Below are 26,339 nucleotides of genomic sequence, written 5' to 3'. Positions count from 1 at the left end.
TCAAACCAAGGATTTAGAGGTCCTAGATTTCAAGAAGGGAGCGTCCTATGTGCTTGTAATTGAATTGGTATTTGTATCCATATTTCAATATTGTGAAGAAACAAAATCTCCCTGATCCAGAAGGGGAGGCCTGGATGTAGTTTGCAGTGGACCGCAAATGAACCAGGATAAAAATCTTTTGTGCACTGTTCTTTCTCTCTTTATCTTCTTTATGTTTCTTGCCATTATAAATTGATTCTGTAATTGAAAAGTTGGATATTTGTTTACTGTCATATACTTAATAATTGTGCGTAAAAATATCTGTATTATATCTGTACAATTTTGTTTTAATTACTGTGCAAATTGCTTGTCTAATCATTTTGTTCTGTGCAATAGTTAATCGATTAAACTCTGTTGTTAATCGATTAACTGGGCTGTTTTCCAGCAGTTGGGTTTTGGTTCAAGAAGCGGTGATTGATAACCGCTACACCTGTTCAACCCTCCCCCCTTCTAGGTGTTCCTAGGCCTCTGATACCTAACAATTTATTCACTTTTTTTGTAAGGAATTAATCCATTCGGAGTGTGTTATTGCCTCTCCCAACAAGTATCGTTCTCAGAAATTAAACTCTTAATATTTTGATCATCCTAAAGATTTAGTAGGATCTTACACCACTAAAATAACATCTTGTTAGTAAATGATATTATTTTAGTTAAATAGTATTCAACTTTTGTATTCTTTTATTGTCTTCTTGAATGTGTATATAATCTTAAATATCAAAAGTTTTAGAAAGAAGAAGCAACATGGTCAAAATCTTGCAAGAATTCTCACAGCACCTAATATGACTTGATTATATCAAGTTGGTCGTATATGTACTAATATATGAATTTAATATTTATATACTAAAAATATAAAAGTTTGTTATAAGTTAATTTTATTTGATAAAATTATTCACGATTTACGGTTCATCTAAATTCAAAAAATTAAATCCATATAAATCTATTCATTAGAGTTAATGGATTTAAATGAATATAATTCAATGAATAATTTTAATAATGAATAGATTAGAATTCATATATAATATCATCTCCTTTTCAAATTTATTTACCATCTCAATTCTTAATTCCTTGTATTGTTTCTCACTGGCTCCCATTTAGATTTTTTATTAAGTTGAGATTAATTAATCTGATTTAATCTCGTAGTCCAAATAATATCGTATCATGATGTATCTGGAATAATAGTTATTAGTGAAACAAAATAATTGTATAAATGATTAAAGTAATTCCATTTCCACCGTCTAAAGAGGAAAGTCTTGAACAACTTCGTAAGTATATTTTTGAGAGAGAGATCGAAAAGATCCAATTTGCACGAGATTAAAGAAAAGTCAAATTTATTGTAATTGATAAAACTATACCAAATAGGACATATGGATATAATCAATATTAAAATTTTGCTCCTAAATACATAGAATATATAAGTATTTATTAAAAAAATACACGTAAAACTTAAATATCATATGTTTGCATAATATACCATTTTCTTAAAAATCAAAAAATCATTTTTTAAATAAAACACTTTTTCAAAAAAAATTATTTAAAAGTGCTTTACTTAAAAAAAGTGAATTTAAAAAAATGATTTTTAAAAGTACTTTCAAAAATATTTTAATAAAACAGTGGATTCAGAATGAATGATTTTCTTCAAAAATATTTTTAGTTCCCATTAAAAAATTCAATTATATGGATTATTCATCTATTTAATCGATTAAAATGGACTCATAGACCAATTGAATGGAAATCTATCCATTAAGTTTGGACGTGAATGAATTAAATAATTTAAAATATAATTTAGATGAGTCATTGGGTGCATTTTCATTCATCTATTAAAATCCAAACTCAAATACAAATATATTCATATCCATTAAGAAAAACTTGTATAAAGTTGTGTATAATACATACATTTTATATTTTTTGGTGTTATTATTTATGATTAAATTTTAATTAGAAATAATTTTTAATGTATTGTGAATATTTTATTGGTTGTATCTACATATATTCATCTCGATACAAGTCTTTCTCTTATCCACTTTCCACTCATACTGTCAACATTTTATTCATCCACTATTCATAATTTCATATGTTAATAATCATTTTAAACTAATACTATGAATAATAAATGATACATTGAATATATAAAAAATGAACTTTACACCAATAATACAGATATTAAATTTTATCATGAATATCTTAAACTTCCTTTTGTGTCCAACAAGGGCATTCCTCAACCACTGGCAGAACATTAAGTCAACATTTTTCATACATACACCATAAATCTCTATTTTTTAGTAGCACTAAGAGTGTCATTCCCACCTTTTACTACCACTAATATCTATTTTTTAGGAGTAATGTTATACTCTCCTACTAAATCATCATATTAATCATTCTACTCTTTAAAAAGTGACATGTATCACTTATAAATCAACCACTAATAAATAAAGTATCACCTTGTAACATATGTCATTTTCTTGTAGGTATGTATGAGGATTAGTAGAAGAATATATCATTTTCCTTTTTTAATAGCTTTATCTCTACCAAGAAAACATTTTTGATGTGGATCCCTAAATTTGACATATATAAGACAAGAATGGTTAAACCTCACTTTTTACTAGTTCAAGTTCAACAACTAATCCAATCTTAAAAGCATTAACTCCTATACAGTTTACATGATAAATTAAATTAGACAAACAAAGCAACCCAATTACTACAGGAGTACACTACCCAATTACTACAGGAGTACACTACACCACACTGAAGTTGTTTTGTGAGTTGGTTTTTAAAGAAAAACAGGAAATGAAAAGGTTTGTGGATCATGAATTATACTTATGAGATTAATCTAATCTTCAATTTCTCTTTCTTCCCCTCCAAAATTTAACTATCAAAAATAGCCTAAGAGTATATTTGGGAATTGTGAGAGAAAGGAAAGGATAGGGATCAAAGAGCTAGGACTAAGGGAGAGGAAGGGGAGAGGAAAACAAACTTAATTTAGATAGGAGAAGAGTAAAATAATGATATAAAATATATTTTTTATTTTTTCTTTAAAAATGTAATTAATGTTCAAAACAGTATATATTGAATGAAAATTTAATCATTCACTGATAATTAAATGTTAGCACAGACGTCCCTTATAGATCAACTTGATGTTCATTTAAAACTAATTTGGTTACATAATAAATGACCAATTTGATGTAATTATAGATGAAAACCCAACCTAATAACATAAATACAATTGAAAACAACCCAAATAATTCAAGTTTCACTTCAAGGAAATGATGATGGTGGCTATGAATATAAAATCACAATGGAGAGTTAAAGTCAGCTCAAATTTAAGGCAGTGACTGAAGATACAGATTGGACATGATATTTTGCCTACTTTGGACTTGCAACAAAAGAATGTACTTCTAGATTCTACATTGTCATGGCCTTCTCAAGAGATCTTGTCCTTGAAAAAGTTGTTTGACATGAATTCCTATAAGGCCAACCCCAATCAAACCAAAAAACTAAAAATATAAAGCAAGGTCAACGAGTACAATTTTAAGATCTCTCATGGTATGTGGTGATAATTTATATCAACAAATCCCAAAAATAGGAAATGTATAACCAATTACCAAGAAGTTTTAGGGAGTATCTCAAGGTTTGGACAAGTGTACTTGACAATTATTCAACTTCGATCGCCTTCTCAGCAGCATAAGCGACCTTCTTCAGTATCAATGATTCGGCAGTACGTATTGCTCTCTGGGATCCTGTTATGGTAACTTTCCTGTATGACAAGGAAACAGAAAATTGGATATGGAAGTGTTAATGATAGAAGAAACAAGTTGTGCCAGAGGACATGAGGGAATAAAGAATTTTTGTACCTCTCAGTTGTTCCTGAGATATAATCACCTCTATCTGATATCTTTACCCTCGCCCCGCTAGTCTGATAAAGAAAAGTTAAGTTAGTTTATTGATGTGTAAGTAATTGCATTACACCAACTAATACCACTAGACAAACCTGACTAATTTCCATTATATTCCTTCCACCGCGACCAACGACAAATCCTATATGACCGTCTAGAACACCAATGGTCACTGAGTTGCTCCTATCCTCCTAGAAAACAACAGAAATAGAACAATCTATCAGTTAAAATTGACAGAGCAATTCACCATTGCAAAAGATGCAAGGATTTAAAAAGAGAAAATAGGTACCTTCTCCATATATTTTCGAAACTATTTGTAGAAATTCACTGTTGACAGACTATAGGTTTCATACAATTAAGATAAAAAATTGAAAACAGTGTAGAGAAGAGTGAGAAGCATGAAATGTGAGTCAAATATAGCAGCAGTCCCTCAAACATGAAGCTCAACTAAATTTCCTTCTCTGACATGACATTTTTAGGACTGGTTATTGTATCTTAAAATGCGAAGACTGTCAAGTAAATTAGCAATTCCATATATTGCAAGATTGAATGCCACTACAGAAAACCAAACAGGTCCTCATCATCATTTGAAATGCTGATGGACAGACCAGACCAAGTTGCTGGATTGTCAATTCATCCTAATCATTGTCAGGTTAACCTTCAAGCTGAAGTTGATCGAGAACCATATAATCTAAAACTACACCAGAGTATAAGTTGGATCAACAGCTAAAGTATCATTTTCTGTTATATTTTACAACGTCGTTGTTAGGGCTTAGGACAGAGACAAAGTAATTGGGATTAGTTAAGGCAAATAGTCACAAGGAGTGAGAGTAGTAGATAAGTAGAGGGTAGAAGGAAGGGAAAGGCTCAGTTTCCCAATGGAAAGGTCTTTGATAAAGGGGAAGCCCTTGGAGGAGAGTTTCTTTCCTTGTGTTAGTCGATTTCAGTTCAATTCAAGCAATAAATATTCATTATTTTCTTTCTCCTTTTCATTTCTGCTTGAGTTCCTAACAAATTGGTCTGATCTGCCAGATAAAGATATGATCAACAGAAAGATGGGGCCAAGGGTAGAGGCGCTGGAAAGTTCATTGAAGTTCTTTAAGCAGATAACAAGCGAGAACATGGAATTCAGTTGAGTTCATTGGATTCCATTGAGCGTTCATTGGATTCTAATGTATTGGAGATAAAAAATAACGTTTCCAAATTGGCAGGAATTAAAGATATAATGGGTCAATGGCTAGGTAGTCAATTGCGGATAGTGGGAGCGTAGAGGTCGACTCCAGAAACACTATAGCGGGACAGCTGCTACAACTAAGAAAAAAATATTAAAGGAATTTATAGCCTACACATAAATAAAAAAACAGATCACATTAAAGACACGTTCCTAACTAATAATCAAGATAAAAGTATTACAAATGTTAGAGCTCATCGAAGTTGGAAGCCGTACCAAAATTGTATCTCACGAAATTGAACCACACGAAGATGATGTCAAAATTGGATTCAATCAATTTGATAAGAGAATCAATAAAGAGATAATGAGGCAAACAATTAGGAGCCAAGGAAAAATTGTGCTGAGAAAAGACAGAGTATGTTCGGGAATTAGGAAACTTAGCAATTTTGTTCTATGCTGATGAAGAACAAGTAAGCAATGGAACATGTATACTAGAATTAGGAAGAAGAAAGAAGAAAATTTGAACCGAGTAAAAATCACATGGCCTAGGAAAATCAACCTGTTAAATAGAAGGGGGAGGTTAAATTAGCTAAAACCCCACGAAAAAACCAGCCTCCTATTAAAAACAAGGGCAAAAAGTCATTTCCTCTCTAAAATTATGATTCCACTCGCAACAAAACATGTAGCGGGCAATGACCCTATTTGACCTGCTATTCTGCCGCTATTTGACCTGTTATCCTACCACTGTTTGACCTGCTATTCTGCCGCTATTTGACCTGTTACCCTACCACTGTTTGACCTGCTACAGGCGTATGGCCATCGCACTGCTATCCATTGTGGGGTCGAGGGGAATAGTCGAAACTCTGCTATACTCCACTATCGCGGCACTATAGCGCGCTTTTGACTACTTAGGTCGATGGTTGAAGAAATGGGACATTAATCTAGAGGAGGACAGAAATGACGTGTATACTCAATCCAATAAGAAAGATAGGAAGCTTCAAGATAGTGAATCGGAAGTGTGCAAGGATTGGGTGAAGAAGGTGGAATTATCCATCTAACCATCTTCGATGGCAGTGATCCCTTTGGATGGATTGCTAGAGCTGAATTTTTTTTAGATGCATTAAACAAAGCCAGTGGAGAAGGAACAGCTATCCTTCATCAGTATGGAGGGAATTACAGTCCATCAGTTCATCACCACCTGAGCTGCTCATTTGCATCCAAAAGATACAATGAAAAGCTCAGATACTAATTGATACAACCTTGGGAGAACTACACCGCAAAAGCTAGCAGTTGTTGCTGGAGAACCCAAGGACATAGGAAGCCCACACTGGAATTCATACGTCTGATATGGGACTCAAGTCTGGTACCCCTTGCAATTGTATCCTAACACAAACAGCAATAAAATACAGTTGACCTGACTAAATGCTAACATTCTACGGTTCCCTTTTTCTACTTTTGTTATTCTATTTAGATATTTATTTATAGATCAGCAGAACCTTTATATACCTATTGTCAATTTGTCAGCATTACATCCATATATTGCAAGCAATGAAGCATAACCTTATCTAGGATAAAAAGGTTCAGAGCACAAAAATAACTAATTTCAGGTTAGTCTGACATCCTGCATGTTCTGGGTCTAGAACAAAACATGAGAATTTAATGTCTTCTTTCTATTTATTTGTCTGGATACATGGATTTTGGAAACTTATAATGTCATGAATTATTACTAGGATTAAGTTAAAGGAATGAGAAAAACCTTGTTATTCTCAAACTTTCTTCCAGCACCATTTGTTATATGGCTTGATGGGTTGTATGCAGGGGCTGAACCAGAAGGAAGCACATATGGAGCACCCTGATAGCCTGAAGGGGAAACACCTAAAAATCAAGTTAAAAAAGTTATACTTTTTATAAGTTAACAAAACTATACTAAGCATCAAACTCAGCAATCATAATTCATCACAAAAGATATTAACAATAGATAACAACAATAATAATAGACATGAAAATAGATAATAATAGACATGAAAAATATAAATAACTAATAAAAAATTAGAGCGTAACTACAAAAATGGCAACAAGTAGCTGCTAGATTTTGATCACTGTTGTTATGGATATAAAATATCCTAGGCCTTCACCTAATGAGATAAGCTTAGGTTGAATTAATTCTTGACATGAAATCAAATGCCCCTTCAACCAAGTTGTGAAGCATTTGTCTTGCCACTCCATTCTTAACAATTAAATACATTACATTTCATGTCACACAACATATACACGTTTCTATCATTCATTACCTAGCAATATGTGAGGATGGAGAACAATTCCCACTTCCCTGGGTATTAGTATGTTATGCTAACCTGGATATGACATTGGAGAATTAATGGACTGGGAATAATGAGCATCTTCAGATAGCTTAGAAACAATTAAATCAACTGCATGCATCTGCTCATCCAAAGTTCCAGTGACTGTCACTAGTCTATCATTCAATCCAAAGTAATTATTATCTTGTGGAGATATCTTAATGCCAGCCTGAGATTCATCAATGAATGACCTGACCATAATAAAAGCTATTAGCTCAGCCATTTATGCCCATATCAGGCTGATGAAAAAACATACAGAGAGGAGACAGTAATGAAGAATAATAGTTATCCCAATATTTTTATGGTGAATGTTGGGTGTATCATAGGTCTAAACCAATTTTAGATGGTCGCCTTTGATGGTTTGAGTAGAAGTGAACAGGCCCAGTTTTAGTGGCAATGTACAATCTATGCTACAATATGGTATGTGTGGTTAAAGCAGAAATCTCAAGACTTTAAGGAAATTTCTTCAGCTCATCACTTGATTTGGGCTAGACAGGACAGTTCATGTCTATTTGGCACAAAGCTTATGGAATTTTTATGGGGTTTCACTATCAGATATGTTGAGGGATTGGGAAGTTTCTTACAATGATTTTCTCTTTGTGGAAATAAAAGCTGGCAAACTAAATTTCTTAATAAAACTGAAAAGAACACGCATACATTTGGGACAAAAAACTCTTGAGGTGAAGTCCTAATCCCAGAACAGATAATGAGATTATTAGAAACATAAGTATCAAAATCTAATTCTTTATCAGTAATGATGATAAACATTTTACAGGTATGGCAGACAAGTAAAGCCTAAAACTTGACAATGAAAAGTAATCATACTTAATGGTAGCACCTCCCTTTCCAATTATTCCACCACAAGAGCCATTTGGAACAACAAGTCTCACTTTTGATTTTGGTTCAGCATCATTGTCATTCTCGCTAGGAATCTAATAACAAAAGACAAAATAAACTTCAAGAACATGCAAGACCTTTTCTTCCAATAAGTAATTAAGTTGACATCATGGCAATTACCTCACTAAGCAACTTAGATAGAATAAGTTCTACAGCTTTTAGTATCTCATTTACTGCACCAGATACCATGATAATCCTATCGGTAGTTCCAGGAAAGAATTCATGACTGCGTGATAAATGGATCCGCGCTCCAGATTGTGACTGAAAATCAGTGATAGTTGACCCACCCTTTCCAATTACAGAACCTGCTGCAGAATTTGATACAAGAAACCTGACATATGTTGGCTTCTCCGCAAAATCTGCCACAATCAAGCATTACTTGAGAATAAGCTAAGAGATATGATCTTAAAATTTACATGTATAAAGATAAATTGTCATTTTAGAGGCAGTAGGGTAGGAAATTCAAGATCCAGATATTAAAAAGTGCAAAGAAAACAATTCGTGGAGAATTGAAATCACTTTCATAGTTTCATGAAATCAAATGCAAGACAGCACCCCCAGGATGACCAAAAGGTCATTGGTTCAATTCCTGAGAGTGACACTTGTTAGGAGAAATAGTCACGCACCCCGAAAGAGATTATTTCCTTACCTAAAAGATGGGGGAATACCCTTGGAAAAAAGAGTGCACTAAAAAAATTCAAGAGAGAACTGAAATCCAAAAGGCAAAAATATATCCCAGGAGAGTCTGGTAGTGCCTTTTTTTTCTTTTCTTTGAAGTAATATAACAGTTCACAACATTTTGAAATTTGTAATTTCACATTTTTTCTATACACTTTCAAATGAAAACTCATACTTCAAAGACCTATCTTACTAACCAAAAATAGGATCCCAAGTAAGTAGTAACATAGTCCTAACTCCTAATATTTCTATAATGTGATGGAAATTTCAACCGTCCATATGTTTATATTATAGAACAATTTGCCTCAGGCCTCAGCTCACGATAACCAATGATACTTCCCTTCAATTCCAAGTCGGGCCAGATGATCAAAACAAACATTTCAATAGAAGCACAAATTTAGGAAACCAGCTAGTCTCTTGTGAACACAAGTTAGAACTACTTCACTAATCGAGGCTAACCTGACTACACAGAAGGATTAATTAACATCAAGATCAACCTAAATTACTACTTTTAGAAGCAAAAGTGAAGGACCAATTGTATGATAATGCACCTGTTCTATAGGATGTGGTGTGACCTAAAATTAATTGAAACCCAAAACAATTCCAACCTTCAAAAATCTAATAATTATTTTTGTAATTAAAGTTGAAAAAATATTGCTTCACTTTCTATCGGATTAAATAAATAAATTAAATAGGGATAACAAAATCCTTAGTTTCCGGTGCACTTTCTATTGGGAAAAGGTTACACTAAATTGAGTTTATTTCTAAAGTAACCAGTTAAGATTATGGCTCTATTTGTCCCAACTAGCTGAAGGCCGTTAAGCTACCTTATCAAAATTGGAAGTGATTTTATTTGTACTACCAAGGGTATCCCCTCACCCTATGGGTAAGGAACTAATCCCTTTTGGGGCAGCCACGCACCCCTCACAACATGTGTGGCTCCAAGGAATCGAATCTTCGACCTTTTGGACATCTTGTGATCTAGCAGGGACTTCAACCACTAGACGAATGCCAAAACGAGTTAATTAACTAACAGATAAGTGTAAAATGATATAAAAGAGCTTATAAGTCAAGAGTAACTTCAATTCGCTTTTCAAATCAGCACTTATATACCCGAGGCTTTTCTAATAATCTACTTTCATGTCATGCCAATCACACACTACATATCAATAATTAGATCATTATCTCTGCAATTTATCAATTTACCTACTCACCAATTTAGTGTAACCTTGTTATTTTCTTTGGTATCCATAAGAACTTGTATGTATAAAGTCACAAAACTAATCATTCAATTGCAAAAAGAGAAGCAAATAAATCAATCAAAAAAATCACAACAATAAAACCTAAACATAATTTTCATAAGACCGAACCGCAAATAAAACCGGCAAACCGAACCAAAAATAAATCAGATCGGATGAGATGAATATACCAGAAGGGGATTTTGGCTGTGCGTTTGTTGGTGAAGAGAGGTACGATGATTCGGTGGAATCCATTGTTGTTATTTGTCGTTATTTCTGAAGAGAAGAGAGAGTGTAATAATTAGTGAGGGAAAGAGATAGAGAAGAAGGAAGGAAGGAGAAGTGATGATTTATATAGGATATATTATTCCGATACTAAGTTTTTTAAATTTACTCAACGCATCAATTGTATTCACATCTAATAATTTACTCACTAATTTAAATTATTATTGGATTTATTTGATGATTATGATGAAAACTTACTCTAAGAGTAAATAGAACTTCCTCTTTATATAATAATAATATAAGAAAAAATATTTAATTATTATTGATTCTTCATTAAAACTAATAATTTAAATAAATAGTGAATGGTATAATAACTTTGTATAAATCTTTAAATAATATTATAAAAATATTATAGTGATAATAATAAATTATACTGAGTTCTAGTGAAATTATATAAATCACCTTTACTTTTTTACACATATATAAACACCTAATTTTTATATTTTATTACAAAAAATGTGATAAGAGCGAGTAAGTTAAACAAAACATGATATATTCTACAGAAAAATCAAAATAATATACAAATCAATGTATCTTTATTATTTTTTGTTACAAAAATAATTCTAAAGAGATATTGTTTAAATCGCTCTTATAGTACATTGTAACGAACCAAAAATAATAAATAGGTATTGACTCATTTATTATTTGCATTTGTATCCACATTATATCATGTTTTGTTTAACTACATTGTATTTATCGCATTTTTTGTTTAAAATATTATATTTATTTCTCATGCAGTGGAGGTCAGTGTATTGTTATAAAAATTAAAGAAGTTTATGTATGTATAAAAAATAAATGATAATTTATATAATTTCACTAAAATTGAGGGAGTGAGTTCAATTTATACCGATAATAATATAAGATTATGTGTGCAAGTTGAGATGTTACACCTCAGACCTCTCTGTCTGTCTTGTGTTGCCAGGGGAGAGGCCGTGATTGCCGCCCCTTGTATTTCTTAAACCAAATATATATCATTTTTTATTTATTTATTATTTTAATATATTTTTCACTTTATTATAAATCAGTGATGATAATTTTTGGAATGATAAGCATGATTTTTAATACATATGAGAGTTATTTTTACATTTTTTTCTTAATTTATGTGAAATAGTTATAAGTTATAAGTATATTGTATATAGGGAGAGAGATACTTATCCTAATTTTTACATTAAATTCTTATTTTAGTCCCTTATATTTTTCGACTTTACCAGTTTAGTCATTTAAAAAAGATCTAAAATAATCCATAAATTTTTTAAATGTAAGTCAAATTAATCATATTTAGCATGTGTTTACAACACTTTGTAGAGACTAATTTGACCCTAAAATGACTAATTTGATTCACATTTAAATTTTTGGTAATCAGTTTAGGTGTTTTCTTTTACGAATAATTAAATTGGTAAGATTAAAAAATACGAGGTATTAAAATGATTATTTACTCTAATTTTTATACCCTAAATATAATTTTCTTATTGCATCATAAAATATAAAATTTGAAAATATATCCATTTAAATAATAATTTATTTTCCGCTTTTCACTCAAATTATTTTCTCTTAGTCATATTTTCATTCTCTATTATGAAATCCCTTAATTTTGTTCTTATCTTCCTATTCTCTTAATTTTAAAATATATTATTATATAAGTTTATATTAGTGAGATCATTCAAGATGCATTACAAATATAAAAAATATATATATTGAACTCAAATACTTGGTGAATAATAATAATAAATGAGCAAGAAAATAAAATATATCACATATTCGAGAAGTTTTTTTGAAATATTAGTGTAGATTATTTAAAGTAATTATTTTTTTTTATAAATAATGAATATCAATTTCTCTCTCATGATTTGCTTTCAATTCCTATTTTCATATAAATTTACACAAATAAATTTCATTTATTTTCTTATGATAAAAGGCCCTCATTTTTTCTCACAAATGACTATAAAATGTTAAAACCTACCCTAATAAGATGTCCAAATTAAATCTTCAATGACCATCATCAACGTCGTAAGTCAGAGATAAAATTTTGCAACTACATCTCAAAACAAGTCATAAATTCTGCAGACATGCTTAAAGAAACTACAAATGTTTGTTTAAAAGACTTCCAAGAAATAAAAACATCAAGATGGGAGACATTTGTTCTCTCGACATCTAACAAAATCAGAGTCAAATTCCTCAAAAAAAAGTAAAAAATATTTGATATTCTTTGCGTTAATCAAGTTATGAGGTGTCAATGCCATAGTGGTGACGACATTCCTAATTATTGACATCTCACACATATCACTTAACTGATAAAAAGTACCAAAACTAAATATTCAAAACTTTAAAGAAACATAACTAAATGATATGGAAAAGTTTTTGTTAATAATTAAATCAGCCAAATAACCTGTTCCCAATTCAAATAGTTGAAGTATGCCCAGGACCTTGAGAACCTATAAAATCTAGTAACCAGTTAATTCAGCAACTTCAATATACATTCCTTTCTCGCCATTAACATCAACTATGAAGCAATGAGATGCTCTTACATCACATGAAGTAATAATTTGAATATTCATATGAAAACTGCACTGCAACTTCTTTCAACCATGCCCTTTTTTGGAAAATGCACTATAAGAGATACTGGCCTTTCTATCATTCAATTTCATTTGAATGATAATCCACAGAACTAACTGATCTCGGACAAGACTTTGCGAAGTGCATCAGCGGCCAGAGGGATGTACAAGCAATCTTGACCATCAGAATGCCGCTTAATCTTGACCAGCTCATGGTCTTTAAACTCTGTCAAATGAGAATTCAGTGTAACCTGACTGCTAACGAGGAAATGTTCACGACAGACCGAGTAAAGATCATTGGTTTCCATTCCTGAAAAATAAAGGAAGATATTTAATGAAACATAGATAAGCTATTACATGAAAAACAGAACCATGGAAAGTTATAGGAACTTGCCGCCTTCATCGGGATGAGAGAGCTGATGTTCTGCAAGAACTTTGAATACACTCTGAGCATTAGGTGTCAAACTTTGCAACACAATTGTTGCCGTTTTGACACTTTGGTTGGCACCACCATGTGCAAGAATAGGAGGGTAAAACGTGCCTTCAACTTTATAAGGGGCAAAGGTAGGAACATGATACCAGCACCACTTGAACTGTGTATGAACATTATGCTTGTCCCAAACTACAAACAGAGTCAACATGAACTTTTATTAGACCACAAAATATTTCATAGTATTAAGTTTAAAAAAAGATGCCCAATTTTTAATTTCCCATAGCAAACGTAGCAGCAACTTTAAGTCTCTAGTCAAGAAAGGTTTTGGTCCTTTGATTTCAAGAAAAGGTGATACCTCATAGTCCTATTGTCCATTTTCAAACAGAGATAAGAGCACCAGGTCAATGGATCTATATTAGATTAAAGAAACTAATATTTTATTTGGTTTTTAAAAAGGTAATTATATTTTTTCTTGTAAATTACTAATAAACTAAGTGATTTTATACAAACTAACTATAGGTCATGTCAGCGAGCTTCTTTCAATCTATTCAAACCCTCCAAATTATTTCATTCTGCAAACAAATTTAATATAGTAAGATAATTCAAACATTGAGATATTGACAATGACAGAGGATGAATTCAATGCAGATAATATCGCATAAGTATACTTACAAAGAGGAGCATTCACATGGTCAACAGAGGCAACAACACAAATATGAGTACATGCAGCTAGCCGAGCGAGATAATTTTGGGTTTCAGAATCTCTTAATCCAGGTCCGTCAATATTGTGAATGATAACACAAACAAAACAATTGTCCTCTGTTTCCACTTCATCCAAAAAAGTAAGAAGATCTTCGATGGATTGAGAATTTAATGGCTGTTGACTTTTGGGCAAGTCCCTACTTGAAACTTTTCTTCTAGTTTTCACTTGATCCAACAGAATTTCAGCTATAGCTATCAAAACCTATATTAAAAAGTATAGCATTGTGAATGTATCATAAGCACTAAGGAATGCAAGTACTAGACTGCACCAATATGATCTTATACAGAAGCATTTAGTTAGTTGCCTATCCTTAGCATTTTCTTTTTGCCATAAAAGAAATATACATCTACAGAAATAAGAGTGGCGTAACAATCACAAGCAACATATGCATCCATGGGATGTATGATGCTAAGAGGATGTTATATTAGGTGTATGATAAGAGAGATAGTAACAATAACTGAAGAGGCATCGGTTAGTTGTGATATGACAGCTGGACTGTCAATTAGTTATGAGAAGCTCTAACTGAATTGGAAGAAAAGGGGCCATAGCTGGGAATAGAGGGAAGAGTGAGTTTTTGGGTTGTAGAGAGAAGTTGGCAAGGAGAGACATGACTCTCAAATTTTAAGGGTTGAGAGTTTGAGATAGTAATTCCACTGTTGTATTCTTGTTCTTATTTTCTATCTTGATTCTGAAATCTCACTAATACAGAACCAAGAAAATTGTATATTCAGTAAGATTTTTCATTCTTTCCTCACTTGTTCTTCCTAATCTGAACCAGTATCTCTATCAGACGAAAAACAAACCTGCTTTAAGTTAATAGTGTGAAGATATCCATTAATGACAAGTACAGAATATTCAGTCAGTGCTGTTGAAGCAAAATCTTCAATCATTGCCTTCTTAGAACCAAAGCCATACATCAAAAGACCAAAACCACACCTACATCATTGACGCAAAAAGAAAAGAAAAAAATAAGTGTACAATCTATAACATAGCACATAAGATGCAATTTTGTCCCGGTTTGATACAGAAAGCAAGCAATTAGATGAAAAGGAAATAACTACTTTATTTCTACAACTAAAATCAACACTCACGCAATACCCACACTCATGTGTTCAACTGTGCATCCATTACGTCTACTCCACCTTGAAATACAGATACCTGATTCCTACCTACTCTCATTCAGTCGATGATGTCTATACAAGTGTCTGATTTGAGGTTAATAAAAGTCGGCTCAGTGCTCGAGGCTCCCACTTGATAGAGTCTGGGGAGGGTAGATGTATGTAACCTACCCCACAAGCAGAGAGGTTGTTTCTAGCATTTGAACCTGAGACCCTCATGGTCACTAAGCAACAACCCCTGCAAGTGTGTGATTTGAGGTGGTTAAAAAAAAGTTTTTCGAAAGGGAAAGGGATATTACCTTAAAGCAAGAAGCCATTCAGGATACAATCTTTTATAGCTATCTATTAAAGTGACAATCTCATTTTGGTGCTTTGGTTCAATTTGGCATGCAGCTTCCCTTAATTTCTACATACGAAAACCCATGTCAGTATGATATTTATAGAAGAAGCAAACTACACTTCATAAAACCCCAGTAACCGATACCTGTTCATCCACAAGATCAATATCGGTAAGCTTGTGTGTCGATTTCTTTCGTGAGGATCCTGATCCTGATTCCTTGGCCAGAAAATAGTTTCTTGAGAATTCAAATTCCACTTCCTCCAGATCATCCTCCATATCCATTCCTGGGAATTCAAATTAACATGAAAAGAAAAAAACAAAAGGGGGATTTGTGCAGGTCTGAAACTCCAAGGCGCTGTAGTTAGGTAAAATTACAAATGCAGAGTGGTGCAATGGACTTCAAATTTCCCTTTTTGTACTGTAGAGACGACACGGATTTTCCCTTTTTACCTTTTTTTACCAGGGAGTGTTCATGGGATAGATTATTTGAACTTTAACGTGACCCTAGACTCAAAAAACTTATCATGTGTGGGTTTCGTTAAGAGTGGGACAGGACCAAGTAAGCTCGTAGTTTAAACACAATCTAACAGCACAAACAAGAATTTGGCTATAAAACCTTCGAAAAAAAAGAAAAGAAAAGAAAAAAAGTTTTAAAAATGCTTTTCAGTCATCTCATTTGGTTTACCTTTTCAATCAAACCAGGAGAACTTTATAATTTGATCCTATAACGTTTTTTTTTGTCATTTTCATACTGGTTGGCAGTTTTTACTCACAACACTTTCAATTCTCAACTAAAATTCACAATTTTGGTATTTTTGTACTACTATGTGTATCCCTCACCTATGGTAAGGAACTAATACATCTTGATCCGTCTAGCGATTTAGCAGTGTCTTACCTCACTAGATCAACGTCTTATTGGTTATTCACAATTTTGGTTTGATCGACTTCAAAATGAATATCTACAAAATCTCTCTATTATTTTCATGGAACCGTACCATTAAAAATAGGTTCTAAGCTACTAAACTAATGAAAATATAACCTATAGGACCAATTTTAAACAGAAAACAACTCAAGGGGCCTATTTGAAACAAGAAAAACTTAAAGGACCAGGTTGAAAACAAAAATAACTTTGATGATAAACCTAGTAGTGTGTCTTGTTAATTAAATTACATTTAATATATAGCATTCATATTTTTTTAAAATGCAATATTGTTAGTGCAAAGAATCGTCATCATACATTTGATGCATCACTAAATACTACCAAACATTTCCAAAAGGCTTTCAACCATTTCAAATTAGATACAATAAGAATGGAATGTTTGATAGACACTTCAACATTAAATGGAAATCAAGCATCATGAATGGATAAAACGAAACTACCTTAATTTGGTGGAGTCAACACAAGATAGTGTAAACTGCACGAAACAGTAGAGTTCACCACGGAACGGCGGCGACGGCGGTGGAATAGCGGTGCCGATGAAGAAGGTCGTCGACGGGTGGAGGAGGAAATTGGGGATTTTGTATGAAAATAATTGGGAATTGTTTTGTTTGTTTTCCCGCCATTTTATTATTTATTGTCGAAGAGGAAGAACGTGTCCAGAATCAGGTTCTACAAAATTATTATTGATTGAAGTCCACAACCGTATGGGCCAGCCCACTTTGGACCCTAACCCACAGTACTTATTAAGAGTTGGGCTAACATACTAAATTAAGATGCGTCTCACCGTCCATTCATCTCGCCCAAAGATCATTGAGTTCAAATTTTGGAAATTAGATTTGGGGTGTTTCGTGAGAATAACTCCTAATGACCGTATTTAGTATGAGAATGGATGCACTTATTCTAAGAGTGAGTGGAAAAAACATACTCTAATAGTAAGTGGAAAAAAGATACTCCAATTTTAGTCATTCATTTAGAAATTTAATGGTTAAGATTCATTCACTAATTCAAACTATCTATTGAATTTTCATATAATGAATGGTTAAGACGTGGAATAGTTTTTATACGTAATTTATGAGTAAGTAGATCCCCTCCCATTTAATATTTCCCATATTATGTATAACTAAGAATGGTCTTTTACAATTGGCTCAAACAATCATCTTATTGAAAATTGGGTTCATCTTTGGTGATACAATTGTAACCAATGTTCTAATTATTGTATTTGTGAGTTGAATTTTAGAGCGTAAAGAAAGGAATGAGAATGATTGAGAGTCATAAAATACACTTGTGAAATGACTTAAACTCTTCTATTTTTCTTTCAAAAACTCAACTCTCAAATTGATTTTTAATTACTAACTGTATTTACTTTTTCATTTAATACTATTACACTAAATTAATTGCTTACTGTATTTACATAACAAGAAAGTGTTTTTTTTTTGCCATTTTGGTGGTTTCTTGATGTTAAGGTGGACCCAGGTACTGTGCTTCTCATAAAATAAACAGAAAGAAAAAATGTTCATGGATGAGACTAGTGTTAGTGTAGTGAGTAAATGATGGTATATCCACATTTTATTAGTTGAAGCATTTATCAGGATCTTAATGATTTAAGCATAATTTGATGAGTTACTTGCAGAGTGTGAATCTGAGGTAGGTGAATGTAATAACTAATATTAAACTCTAAGATCACTGTTAGGATGGCAATGAAGTGAAACGGAAACGGAAAGTGTTTTCTCTTATTTATCCTCGCACTATTTATGGACCCCCACATAAGTAGCGGGTATTTGTAGGTATCTAACGAGTTTTTAAGTTTTAATATATATTTTATAATAATGAATACATATAAAATAATTATTACATGAATAATAAAATTTATATAAATGTTAAATTTATCATATATTTTAATCATTAAAATTCATTATAAAATAATACAAAAGTAGATAATATATAGTTAAAAAATAATAATAATGTAACATATATAAATTATTCAATTAAAAAATAAATTTATAAATATGTGGGTACCGACAAGACGGGTATAATGATATTCGTTCCCACCTATAAGTTAATTTTACGAGTACTCGTTGTAGATATTTTAGCGTGGTACTTACTGTACGAGTATTTTTATTATCTCTAATCACTCTCAACTAAATGCCAAACTCATTTATATCAATATCTACAAACAATTGTTGTAAATTACATAAATTTACTAACAAGATGTTAGTCTAATAGTATAAAATCTCACTAGATCTTCTGACCAAAATGTGGGTTAAAAATTTTAGAACGACACTTATTGAGAAAGATCACAAACCTCAAAAGGGGTTAATTCCTTACCCAGAAAAGGTGAGGGATACCTTGATAGAACAAAAAAAAAAAAAAAGTTACTTTCTCACCCCCAACGGCTTTCTTAGTATTAGTCATTTTGTACTCACTAGTCACTACAACAAATTAACCCGACAACTGATTATATTGTAAATTGTCTCTAATTCGATTATTTATTGTCACGGTTTGGTTCAGCAACGAATAATCTAGTCTGATAAACCAGTTAAACCATGACCCACATAGTAGTTCAAACCAGGTAGCTTAGTCTATTGTCTAAATGCCTAACCAAGATTTAATGATACACTGTACTCTGTTCAAAATAAAGATTCTCTAAAACTGCTAATATTGATTATGGGCATAGAATCTATAGGAAATGCATTTGACCCAGTTTGAATAGAGGATGAAGAGTTTAATTGAATACAAAGAAGCATTAATCACTCTTGCGACCAAGGGACTAAACCCCCTATTGAAGTACCAATGTATTTTGCCAAATAAAACTACAAGAATTTAAGTCTGCACAGCATAAAATAAACATTTCATATAGTAAGTACAGCATTTTACTTTTGTATGAAACAAGCAACCATCAAAACATAAAGTTGATTTATTACATTGAAAAACATTTTTGACTGAATAAAAGGGAAAGCAAAAAAAATAATAGTGTCTGCCATGAAATATTAATCGATCAATAGTGCTCTATCTGCTGCATAAAATTGACCTGAAACAAAATTTGAGCAAAACTATGGGTCCATGCGGCTATATCAACGTATCTGGGAAGGTGAACAGAGCAATCCAGAAGCATCTGCCCCAACAACTGCAAGATCACACACAGTGCATAGTTGCCCCTCATGGCTTGGCACAAATCGAGAAGTACAATATGGGCAAGAGATATCCTTCTGTCCTCGATAGATTGGAACATAAGTTGCACCACAAACTACAAATGGGTTTCGATAATCATAGTTCAACTGTGTGGCATCATTCATATTCTTTTCTGCAGCAGCCAACACTTGCCTTGCTTTCTTAGCTTGGATTTCAATGGTAGGGTTTGTCTCAAGTAGCCTCCTGGCGAAGTTATAAGCTGTGGCAAGGTTCTTTTCCTTGAAGCATATAACCATTGCATTGAGCAGAGCTAGCCTCAAGTGTGGTAGTTGAAGGTTGCAGTGAGTGAAATATGCTGCAAGCTCCTGTTGCCGTGCAGGGTTGTCCTTGATGTCCCTCCTCTGTAACTCGATCTGGAGACCCAAAACATACTCTTTGACTATGACAACCAATTCCTTCACTTCATCCACTTCTCTCCTTGACTCAACAACAACCAATGGAATTGTATGAAGAATATTGACAAATGTCCGAAGAGCCTCAGTGAATTTCCCAGCAGTAGTTAACTTATAACCAGTTTTAAGTTTTTCATCTAATTGAGACAATTTGAAAGGAAGCGCTGGTGAGCCTCTAACATTTGGACTAGATGATTCAGTCCATCCTCTTTCAATTGCAAGTAATATTTCTGGAGCGGATGAAAATGCAGGCAGATTTGAATGACTACCGATGTTAAGATCAAGAAAGATGGACTTCAAGGGGGCAAAGTTTTTTATCCCAAGTTGCCGGTTAAGTAACCGCATTGCAGTATCAAAATTGCCAGCAGCTGCATGATCAGCGGCAAGAGATGACCTCTGGGTCCATATCTGGCTAACTGGAATGCCAGGAGTTGGGGGCACAAAAACTGAAGAACGTGAACTGATAGAAACTTTCGGCGTGTCAGCTTCTGGGGGCAGCTCTAAATCCTCCATCTCCCATCCACCCTCTTCATCATTTTCTTCAGCCACTTCTCCATCATCCAGAATCTCAGTAACATCTCCATTTTGTAAGCCATCTGCATCAACTATGTCAAGCTCTTCACCCCAATCACCATCAGCAGCCTCATATTCCTCATCAGCAGCATCTGCACCTGTATTGTCAAACACACCATCAAACATGCCTTTCATGACCCTGAGAAGGGGCCAATCACCACCACACATCACAGGTGATGGTGGCACCAAGAGAGATGGTACTTTCCCCTCTGGCAATGATGGAACATTATCCCCCAGTTCAGCCGCAAGTCGTTCAGCAACATCATGTAGCCCATGGACTGATGCGGTGATGTAAGCAAGAGGCAAATGGCCTACATTCTCCAAGATCTTAATACGTTCTCGAACATCACCCATGTACAAGGCATTGTGGAACTGTCCCATCACATCATTCTTGACTTCAGCAATTTTTAGCATCTTTGACAGTTTCTCCATGTTACCAGTTACAAGATAAAGGAAAGACAACCTCTCAAAATTTTTTGTCCTCTGGTATGCATACTCTACTATACCAGCATTTCCTTGGCGAAGAGCCTCAACCCCTAAACGATACCAATGATCTTTCTCATCAATTGCTGTAGCTGATGCAACTGCAATTTGAATGTTACCACTCTCCAAAGCTAAATTGAACCGGATTCTCTCATCTTTCACAAAGTGAAGGGCAACCTCAGGAAAGCCCTTCTGCTGTAAATAAGCAATCATTGCCTGCCCACAAAGCTGTGAATTCCTGATCATGTTCATCACATGGTCATATCTTTTCTTCAACAGGGAAAGCTTAAATATATATTCAGTTGCATCAATAACTATAGATTTGCTTTTCCCATCTCGATCCAAGCAGAAGATTGTGTTCCCAGAAACCTTTGTGATATAAATTGTTGCATCCAGTGTTTTTATTATCCCACTATCTCCATTGGGAAGGCAGTATTTGATGTGATTTAATGTTGTATAAATGAAAACACCATTGTCATCCCAGCCTCCACTTTTTACCCGGATTGTCTCGTGGAGAGTACATTGGTGTACAAGTTTCTTGCTAGCAATTATGATGGCATGTTTGCTGAGCAAAGCAACACTTTCCATGTCATTAGACCATACAACATATTTGATAAAAGGAGTCTGAAGATCACCAACAACGAGCCTTTGTTGGAGGTCAAATATAACAACCCTATCCTCTGACCTACAAAGCAAGTTGCCTGCTCCTGCATAGAATATAGAGTCAGTGGCAATTGGGAGGGCACTCTTCTTAACAATCTCATTCTTCAAATTTTTCAGAAGGACTTGATTGGTGCTCTTGTCAAGCACAGCAAACCTATTCCGAGCAACAAACACTGCTGATCCTCCAGGACCTTTTTTAGCATCTTGCACATCACCCCTACCATAGCTATCCTTGGATATGATATACAATTCATAAGATCCACCGTCTGCATCCGAACACAGAAGAAATGCATTTTCAGTTGGACTGTAGGAAAGTGTCTTTGGACTTTGATTCAGGCTTAAAGAGCCAGGTCTACGAATTGGAAGTACTTGTGTCTCTCTTTGTGTTGAAAATTCATAGAAACGCAAGAATCGGTCTTTTGTGTAGAACAATGAATCACCACTAACTGTGAACGCGGGCCTTTCTCTCTCCAGCTTAAAAACAATCATGCCACTGTCATGACCAGCTGCCAAAAGATTCACTTCAGGATGTGCTACAAGAATCCAAAACCGATCATGCTCTCGGCGGAATGTTTGAATTCCAGTCCTCTTTGTTGCATCCCATACTCGAATACTTTTATCTTCAGAATTTGACACAATAATATCCTGTTTTGCATGGAACATAACACATGAAACATTATTCATGTGCCCTCTCAATGTGTCCACTTCCCAAGCTTTTGTGTCTGAAATTAGAGAAAATGTTTTTTTTAATTAGGAGGATGGAGAAGGTCACTTCAAATACTAGAAGGTACTTTCTTGTAAACCAAATACTGCAAAAGTTAATGGATGCAAGAACTAGTTTGGAAAAAAGACATCACCCCCAACAAAAAAATGTAACTTCCCCCAAATCCTTATGTTAATATGATAAGTAGATATGTACAAGAGCATCAAGAATATATGTACATGCATTCAGTTCAGCATTAAAATTAAAAAATTATAAACCAAAGGTGTCCCTAATTAGTCACTATTTAGGAAATAATAAAGTAAATAAATATGTTTCATATTTACCATTCATCCTCCACAATTTCACTTGTCGATCATCAGCTCCTGAGACAATGAGAGGCAGTGTAGGATGGAAAGAAGCCCAATTGACTCCCCGGTCATGACCTTCCAATACATATTTAACAACTGCATCAACACCACCAAAAAGGTCAGTATTCATCTGACTCAATCGCAGTAAGTCATCTGCAGGAGAAGCATTCTTCCTCTTGAGAGAACTAATATCCCAAACACGAACTGTCTGATCCAGAGAGGCTGACACAACAAGATCCTCTTTTGGATGGAACAAGGCACACATAACATAATGGTTGTGGCCAGTTAAAACAGATACACAAGTACGTGACTGCCAGTTCCAGATGCGGATGGTCTGATCGTCACTGGCACTAACAATCCATGGGCTTTCATGGTGAAATTGCACCGTACGAATATAATCAAGGTGTCCAAGAAGAGTAAACAAACACCTATGCATCTTGTAGTTCCAAACCTTAATCTTGTAATCATCCCCTGCACAAATGGGAAAGACATATTAATAGATGAGCTACAATTACAAACCAAGTAAGCCTCCCACATTCACTTGTAATCTTCATTATTGTATAGAACAAAAATAAAAAAGTCCCTTCATCTGAAGAGGCAGAAACTGTTGGAAAATCAAATGGAAACCCAGTCATTAGACAAAAATGCCATGTAGCCCTGTTTGATTTAAAACACACATACAGAATTGGTTACAAAATCCAACGGGCGCAATTAAAGCCGACATAAATCTTTTATCATTTCAAACAAATCCTGCAAAAGTAAGTAAAGCATGTCCCATGTCCTCATCCTTCACATGGCAGGACCCATTGCACCACCTTGGAGCAACTGAGCGGTTAGAGAAAAAATGGAATTAGCATGTACAACACGGGAATTACCAGATACTGAAACCGATACAGCAAATCACTCTACAACCACAAAAAGTGAATACAAGTTATCCCGTACAATACATAGTTGTTCCAAACCTACATTCCCTTTATCATTCTTTATTGGTAGATCTAGATAAATACAGCACAACGAAGAACCTTCTTTTTTTAAAACAACAATAAAAACCTTATGATTCCACTAGTGATTCAAATTGCGGACCACAACACGTAATGCAGACACAATATTGCGGTTGTGGTGACCGCTGCAACCACATCACACCATAATTGCGGTGTGACACCGAATCACAATGATATGGCCTCATTGGGCCATAATGTAACTGTATTTGGGCCACATCAGGCCACAATGCAACCGTATCGGACCGCAACGATTTCAAAAATATTTTTTTACTCACAAAATAATTCATACCGCAATGGCCGCAATCTGCATAACAACGGCTGGAATGACCACAAACGCAGTAACCGCAACCACAACCTCAATTTAAACCATTGGATCAGCTATCCGTGTTCCAAAAATAAATAAATAAACCAGATCTTTAGAAACACCATTTAGATCAAACTATTTTTTAAATGGTTTGCTTAGTCCAACTGAAAAATATAAAAATACAAAATTGAGGATCAAGTATTAAGTTACCACCTGAATATGAAACTACCCATTATTCACCAAGATACAAAATCAATAGATCAAATCTCAAAAACACTATAAGCACATAACAATTCCAGTTCCACACAAAAAACAGAAATATCAAAAATAGGAAAAAAAAAGTATTAATAAATTACCTCCAGATACAAAAAGGGGTTGAGAATTATGAAAATGAACGCCTCTAACAGGACCATCATGTTCATCAAATCGATCAATAAGAGTACCCATTCGATAATCCCATAACTGAATAACACCACTGTGGAGACTCGCAAGGATCCATGGCCTCTTTGTATGGAAACTAAGACCCTTCACTCTGTTACTCTTCGTCTCAAATTTCGTCAACATCTTATGATTATGATTATTCTACGTAATAACGAAAAAAGAAACACTGCATTGGAAAACGAAGAGAATAAAAAAGAGAATGATGAAAATGAAGAATTGAAATAGAGGAAGAATAGAACCTCTCTCAGATCTGATTACAGTGAACACATTGGATGTAAAAGGGGAAGAGGTTAACGATTTTGTTGTGTGAATGATGGGATCTACTCTCTTTTCGTCAAGTGTATTTTGTTTTTATTATCGTTATTATTTTAGGAAAACTTTTAACATTTGTGACATTTATAACTCCAATTTTCACCTCGATCAAAAAAAATTAATCGTTATTCATTCTCTATATGGAGTTTAGTCATATTTTTCAAACATAAATTAGTCAATATTTTTTTTGTACAAAAAAAAAAGTAAAAATGTTGATGTGATCCAATAGAAGTTATATTTATATTGACAAGTCAATAACACATGACATTGGGATTAAAGTAAAAAAATAATTTAGAGGGGCTAAACAAATTATTTTTCTCATTCATACCAATTGTTTTGCTTTGTTTTTTTATTTCTTTTCTACCTAGAAGAGTAAACAAAGTAGATATCATGAACGATTGTGTGACAGTAAAATGAGCTTTGGCGATAACACATGGTAGAGACATTGGTATAGTCGGGTCTTTAGCGGTGGTTAAAGGTGGCATTCAAAGTGGTGGTGCAATGAAAGTCAGTGGAATTTGTTACTATAATTTCTTGAGGTTATAGGTTGGAGTTGGAAAAGGCTACATCTATGTGAAATAAAATATTGCTGGAAGCATTTGAACTTAAAATGTTGTATGTTTAATAAACTCATAAACCCAAATGGGACACATGTCAAAGTTGAGATATATCAATAGGGGTTATCATGCTCTTGATTCTATGTTCTTTCTTTGAAAATGAGTGTTTATGGTTTATGGGTATTTGGAATTTTGGTTTAGTTATTTGCACATGCAAGTTTATAACAAATGAAGACAATGGTGGATGATATGAAGTGAGAAGTTACTCTAATATGGGTTTATCAAGAAGGCTTTAATCTGGTTGGTGAGGATGATGATAATGAGTTAAAAGAGTAAAGATTTTGGTGTTGGCTATGACACTCATCATTAATGAGGGTGGGGAGCGGTCAGCGATGCAAGAGGCACGAGCAATGAACAACTCTTGGCATGGTTATAGGTAAAGGGACACATAAATAAACTCATTTTGCACCAGAATGATAAGGATCATGAGATTGTCTATGTGTGGGGCTATACAATTGAGGATGACTGATTGATTCGCGCTACTTATATAAACAAGATGCGCCTTCTTTTCAGAACTCCACCACTTAAGAACATCGAGATTAATTGTGCTTAACTTGAAACAATTTTGCCATATATGACTATTGTCTTGGAC

The 26,339-nt window shown here is 33.7% G+C and overlaps 3 protein-coding genes across 8 annotated transcripts; all 3 read right to left on the bottom strand.

Annotated features, from left to right (window-relative positions):
- On the bottom strand, positions 3,279–10,620 carry LOC109360946 (protein BTR1-like). Of its 3 annotated transcripts, XM_019606177.1 has the most exons (9): positions 10,462–10,618; positions 8,475–8,713; positions 8,283–8,389; positions 7,455–7,648; positions 6,857–6,975; positions 4,025–4,120; positions 3,888–3,949; positions 3,639–3,790; positions 3,279–3,499 (listed from the first exon to the last, which is right to left on the bottom strand). In XM_019606177.1, exons 1-8 carry the CDS (start codon positions 10,523–10,525, stop codon positions 3,688–3,690), a joined length of 984 nt encoding a protein of 327 aa, XP_019461722.1. In that variant the 5' UTR covers positions 10,526–10,618; the 3' UTR covers positions 3,279–3,499; positions 3,639–3,687. The 3 variants fall into 3 exon arrangements, with proteins under 3 accessions (XP_019461722.1, XP_019461723.1, XP_019461721.1); XM_019606178.1 differs by having other exon boundaries at positions 3,279–3,790; positions 6,857–6,960; positions 10,462–10,620; XM_019606176.1 differs by having other exon boundaries at positions 3,279–3,790.
- LOC109359001 (origin of replication complex subunit 2) lies at positions 12,905–17,288 on the bottom strand. 2 transcript variants are annotated; one of them, XM_019603487.1, is made up of 7 exons: positions 17,142–17,288; positions 15,906–16,045; positions 15,721–15,827; positions 15,107–15,239; positions 14,213–14,504; positions 13,502–13,729; positions 12,905–13,417 (listed from the first exon to the last, which is right to left on the bottom strand). In XM_019603487.1, the coding sequence occupies exons 2-7, from the start codon at positions 16,041–16,043 to the stop codon at positions 13,221–13,223; spliced, it is 1,095 nt and encodes a 364-aa protein (XP_019459032.1). In that variant the 5' UTR covers positions 16,044–16,045; positions 17,142–17,288; the 3' UTR covers positions 12,905–13,220. The 2 variants fall into 2 exon arrangements, with proteins under 2 accessions (XP_019459032.1, XP_019459033.1); XM_019603488.1 differs by lacking the exon at positions 17,142–17,288 and having other exon boundaries at positions 15,906–16,085.
- Positions 19,451–25,154, bottom strand: LOC109360360 (coatomer subunit alpha-2-like). 3 transcript variants are annotated; one of them, XR_002109165.1, is made up of 4 exons: positions 24,734–25,031; positions 23,049–23,543; positions 19,711–22,723; positions 19,451–19,607 (listed from the first exon to the last, which is right to left on the bottom strand). XR_002109165.1 is itself a non-coding variant. In XM_019605184.1 (4 exons), the coding sequence occupies exons 2-4, from the start codon at positions 24,939–24,941 to the stop codon at positions 19,773–19,775; spliced, it is 3,654 nt and encodes a 1,217-aa protein (XP_019460729.1). In that variant the 5' UTR covers positions 24,942–24,955; positions 25,058–25,154; the 3' UTR covers positions 19,481–19,772. The 3 variants fall into 3 exon arrangements, 2 of the variants coding, with proteins under 2 accessions (XP_019460729.1, XP_019460730.1); XM_019605184.1 differs by adding an exon at positions 25,058–25,154 and having other exon boundaries at positions 19,481–22,723; positions 24,734–24,955; XM_019605185.1 differs by adding an exon at positions 25,058–25,140 and having other exon boundaries at positions 19,481–22,723; positions 24,734–24,961.

The sequence above is a fragment of the Lupinus angustifolius genome, chromosome LG11 (genome assembly GCF_001865875.1).
Source record: "Lupinus angustifolius cultivar Tanjil chromosome LG11, LupAngTanjil_v1.0, whole genome shotgun sequence".
NCBI lineage: Eukaryota > Viridiplantae > Streptophyta > Magnoliopsida > Fabales > Fabaceae > Lupinus > Lupinus angustifolius.
This window is presented reverse-complemented; position numbering and strand designations above follow the sequence as displayed.

What these genes read in the sequence shown, in the direction of transcription:
- LOC109360946 (XM_019606176.1), bottom strand. Translation starts at nt 10,525, where the DNA reads ATGGATTCCACCGAATCATCGTACCTCTCTTCACCAACAAACGCACAG. An exon ending in GAAAGTTTGAGAATAACAAG is followed by an intron (nt 4,121 to 6,856) that starts GTTTTTCTCATT and finishes GTTGTTTTCTAG; the next exon opens with GAGGATAGGAGCAACTCAGT. An exon ending in ATATAATGGAAATTAGTCAG is followed by an intron (nt 3,950 to 4,024) that starts GTTTGTCTAGTG and finishes TTTCTTTATCAG; the next exon opens with ACTAGCGGGGCGAGGGTAAA.
- LOC109359001 (XM_019603487.1), bottom strand. Translation starts at nt 16,043, where the DNA reads ATGGATATGGAGGATGATCTGGAGGAAGTGGAATTTGAATTCTCAAGA. An exon ending in TTGATCTTGTGGATGAACAG is followed by an intron (nt 15,828 to 15,905) that starts GTATCGGTTACT and finishes TTTCGTATGTAG; the next exon opens with AAATTAAGGGAAGCTGCATG. An exon ending in ACACTATTAACTTAAAGCAG is followed by an intron (nt 14,505 to 15,106) that starts GTTTGTTTTTCG and finishes TTTTTAATATAG; the next exon opens with GTTTTGATAGCTATAGCTGA.
- LOC109360360 (XM_019605184.1), bottom strand. Translation starts at nt 24,941, where the DNA reads ATGTTGACGAAATTTGAGACGAAGAGTAACAGAGTGAAGGGTCTTAGT. An exon ending in ACCCCTTTTTGTATCTGGAG is followed by an intron (nt 23,544 to 24,733) that starts GTAATTTATTAA and finishes CCATTTGTGCAG; the next exon opens with GGGATGATTACAAGATTAAG. An exon ending in GAAATTGTGGAGGATGAATG is followed by an intron (nt 22,724 to 23,048) that starts GTAAATATGAAA and finishes CTCTAATTTCAG; the next exon opens with ACACAAAAGCTTGGGAAGTG.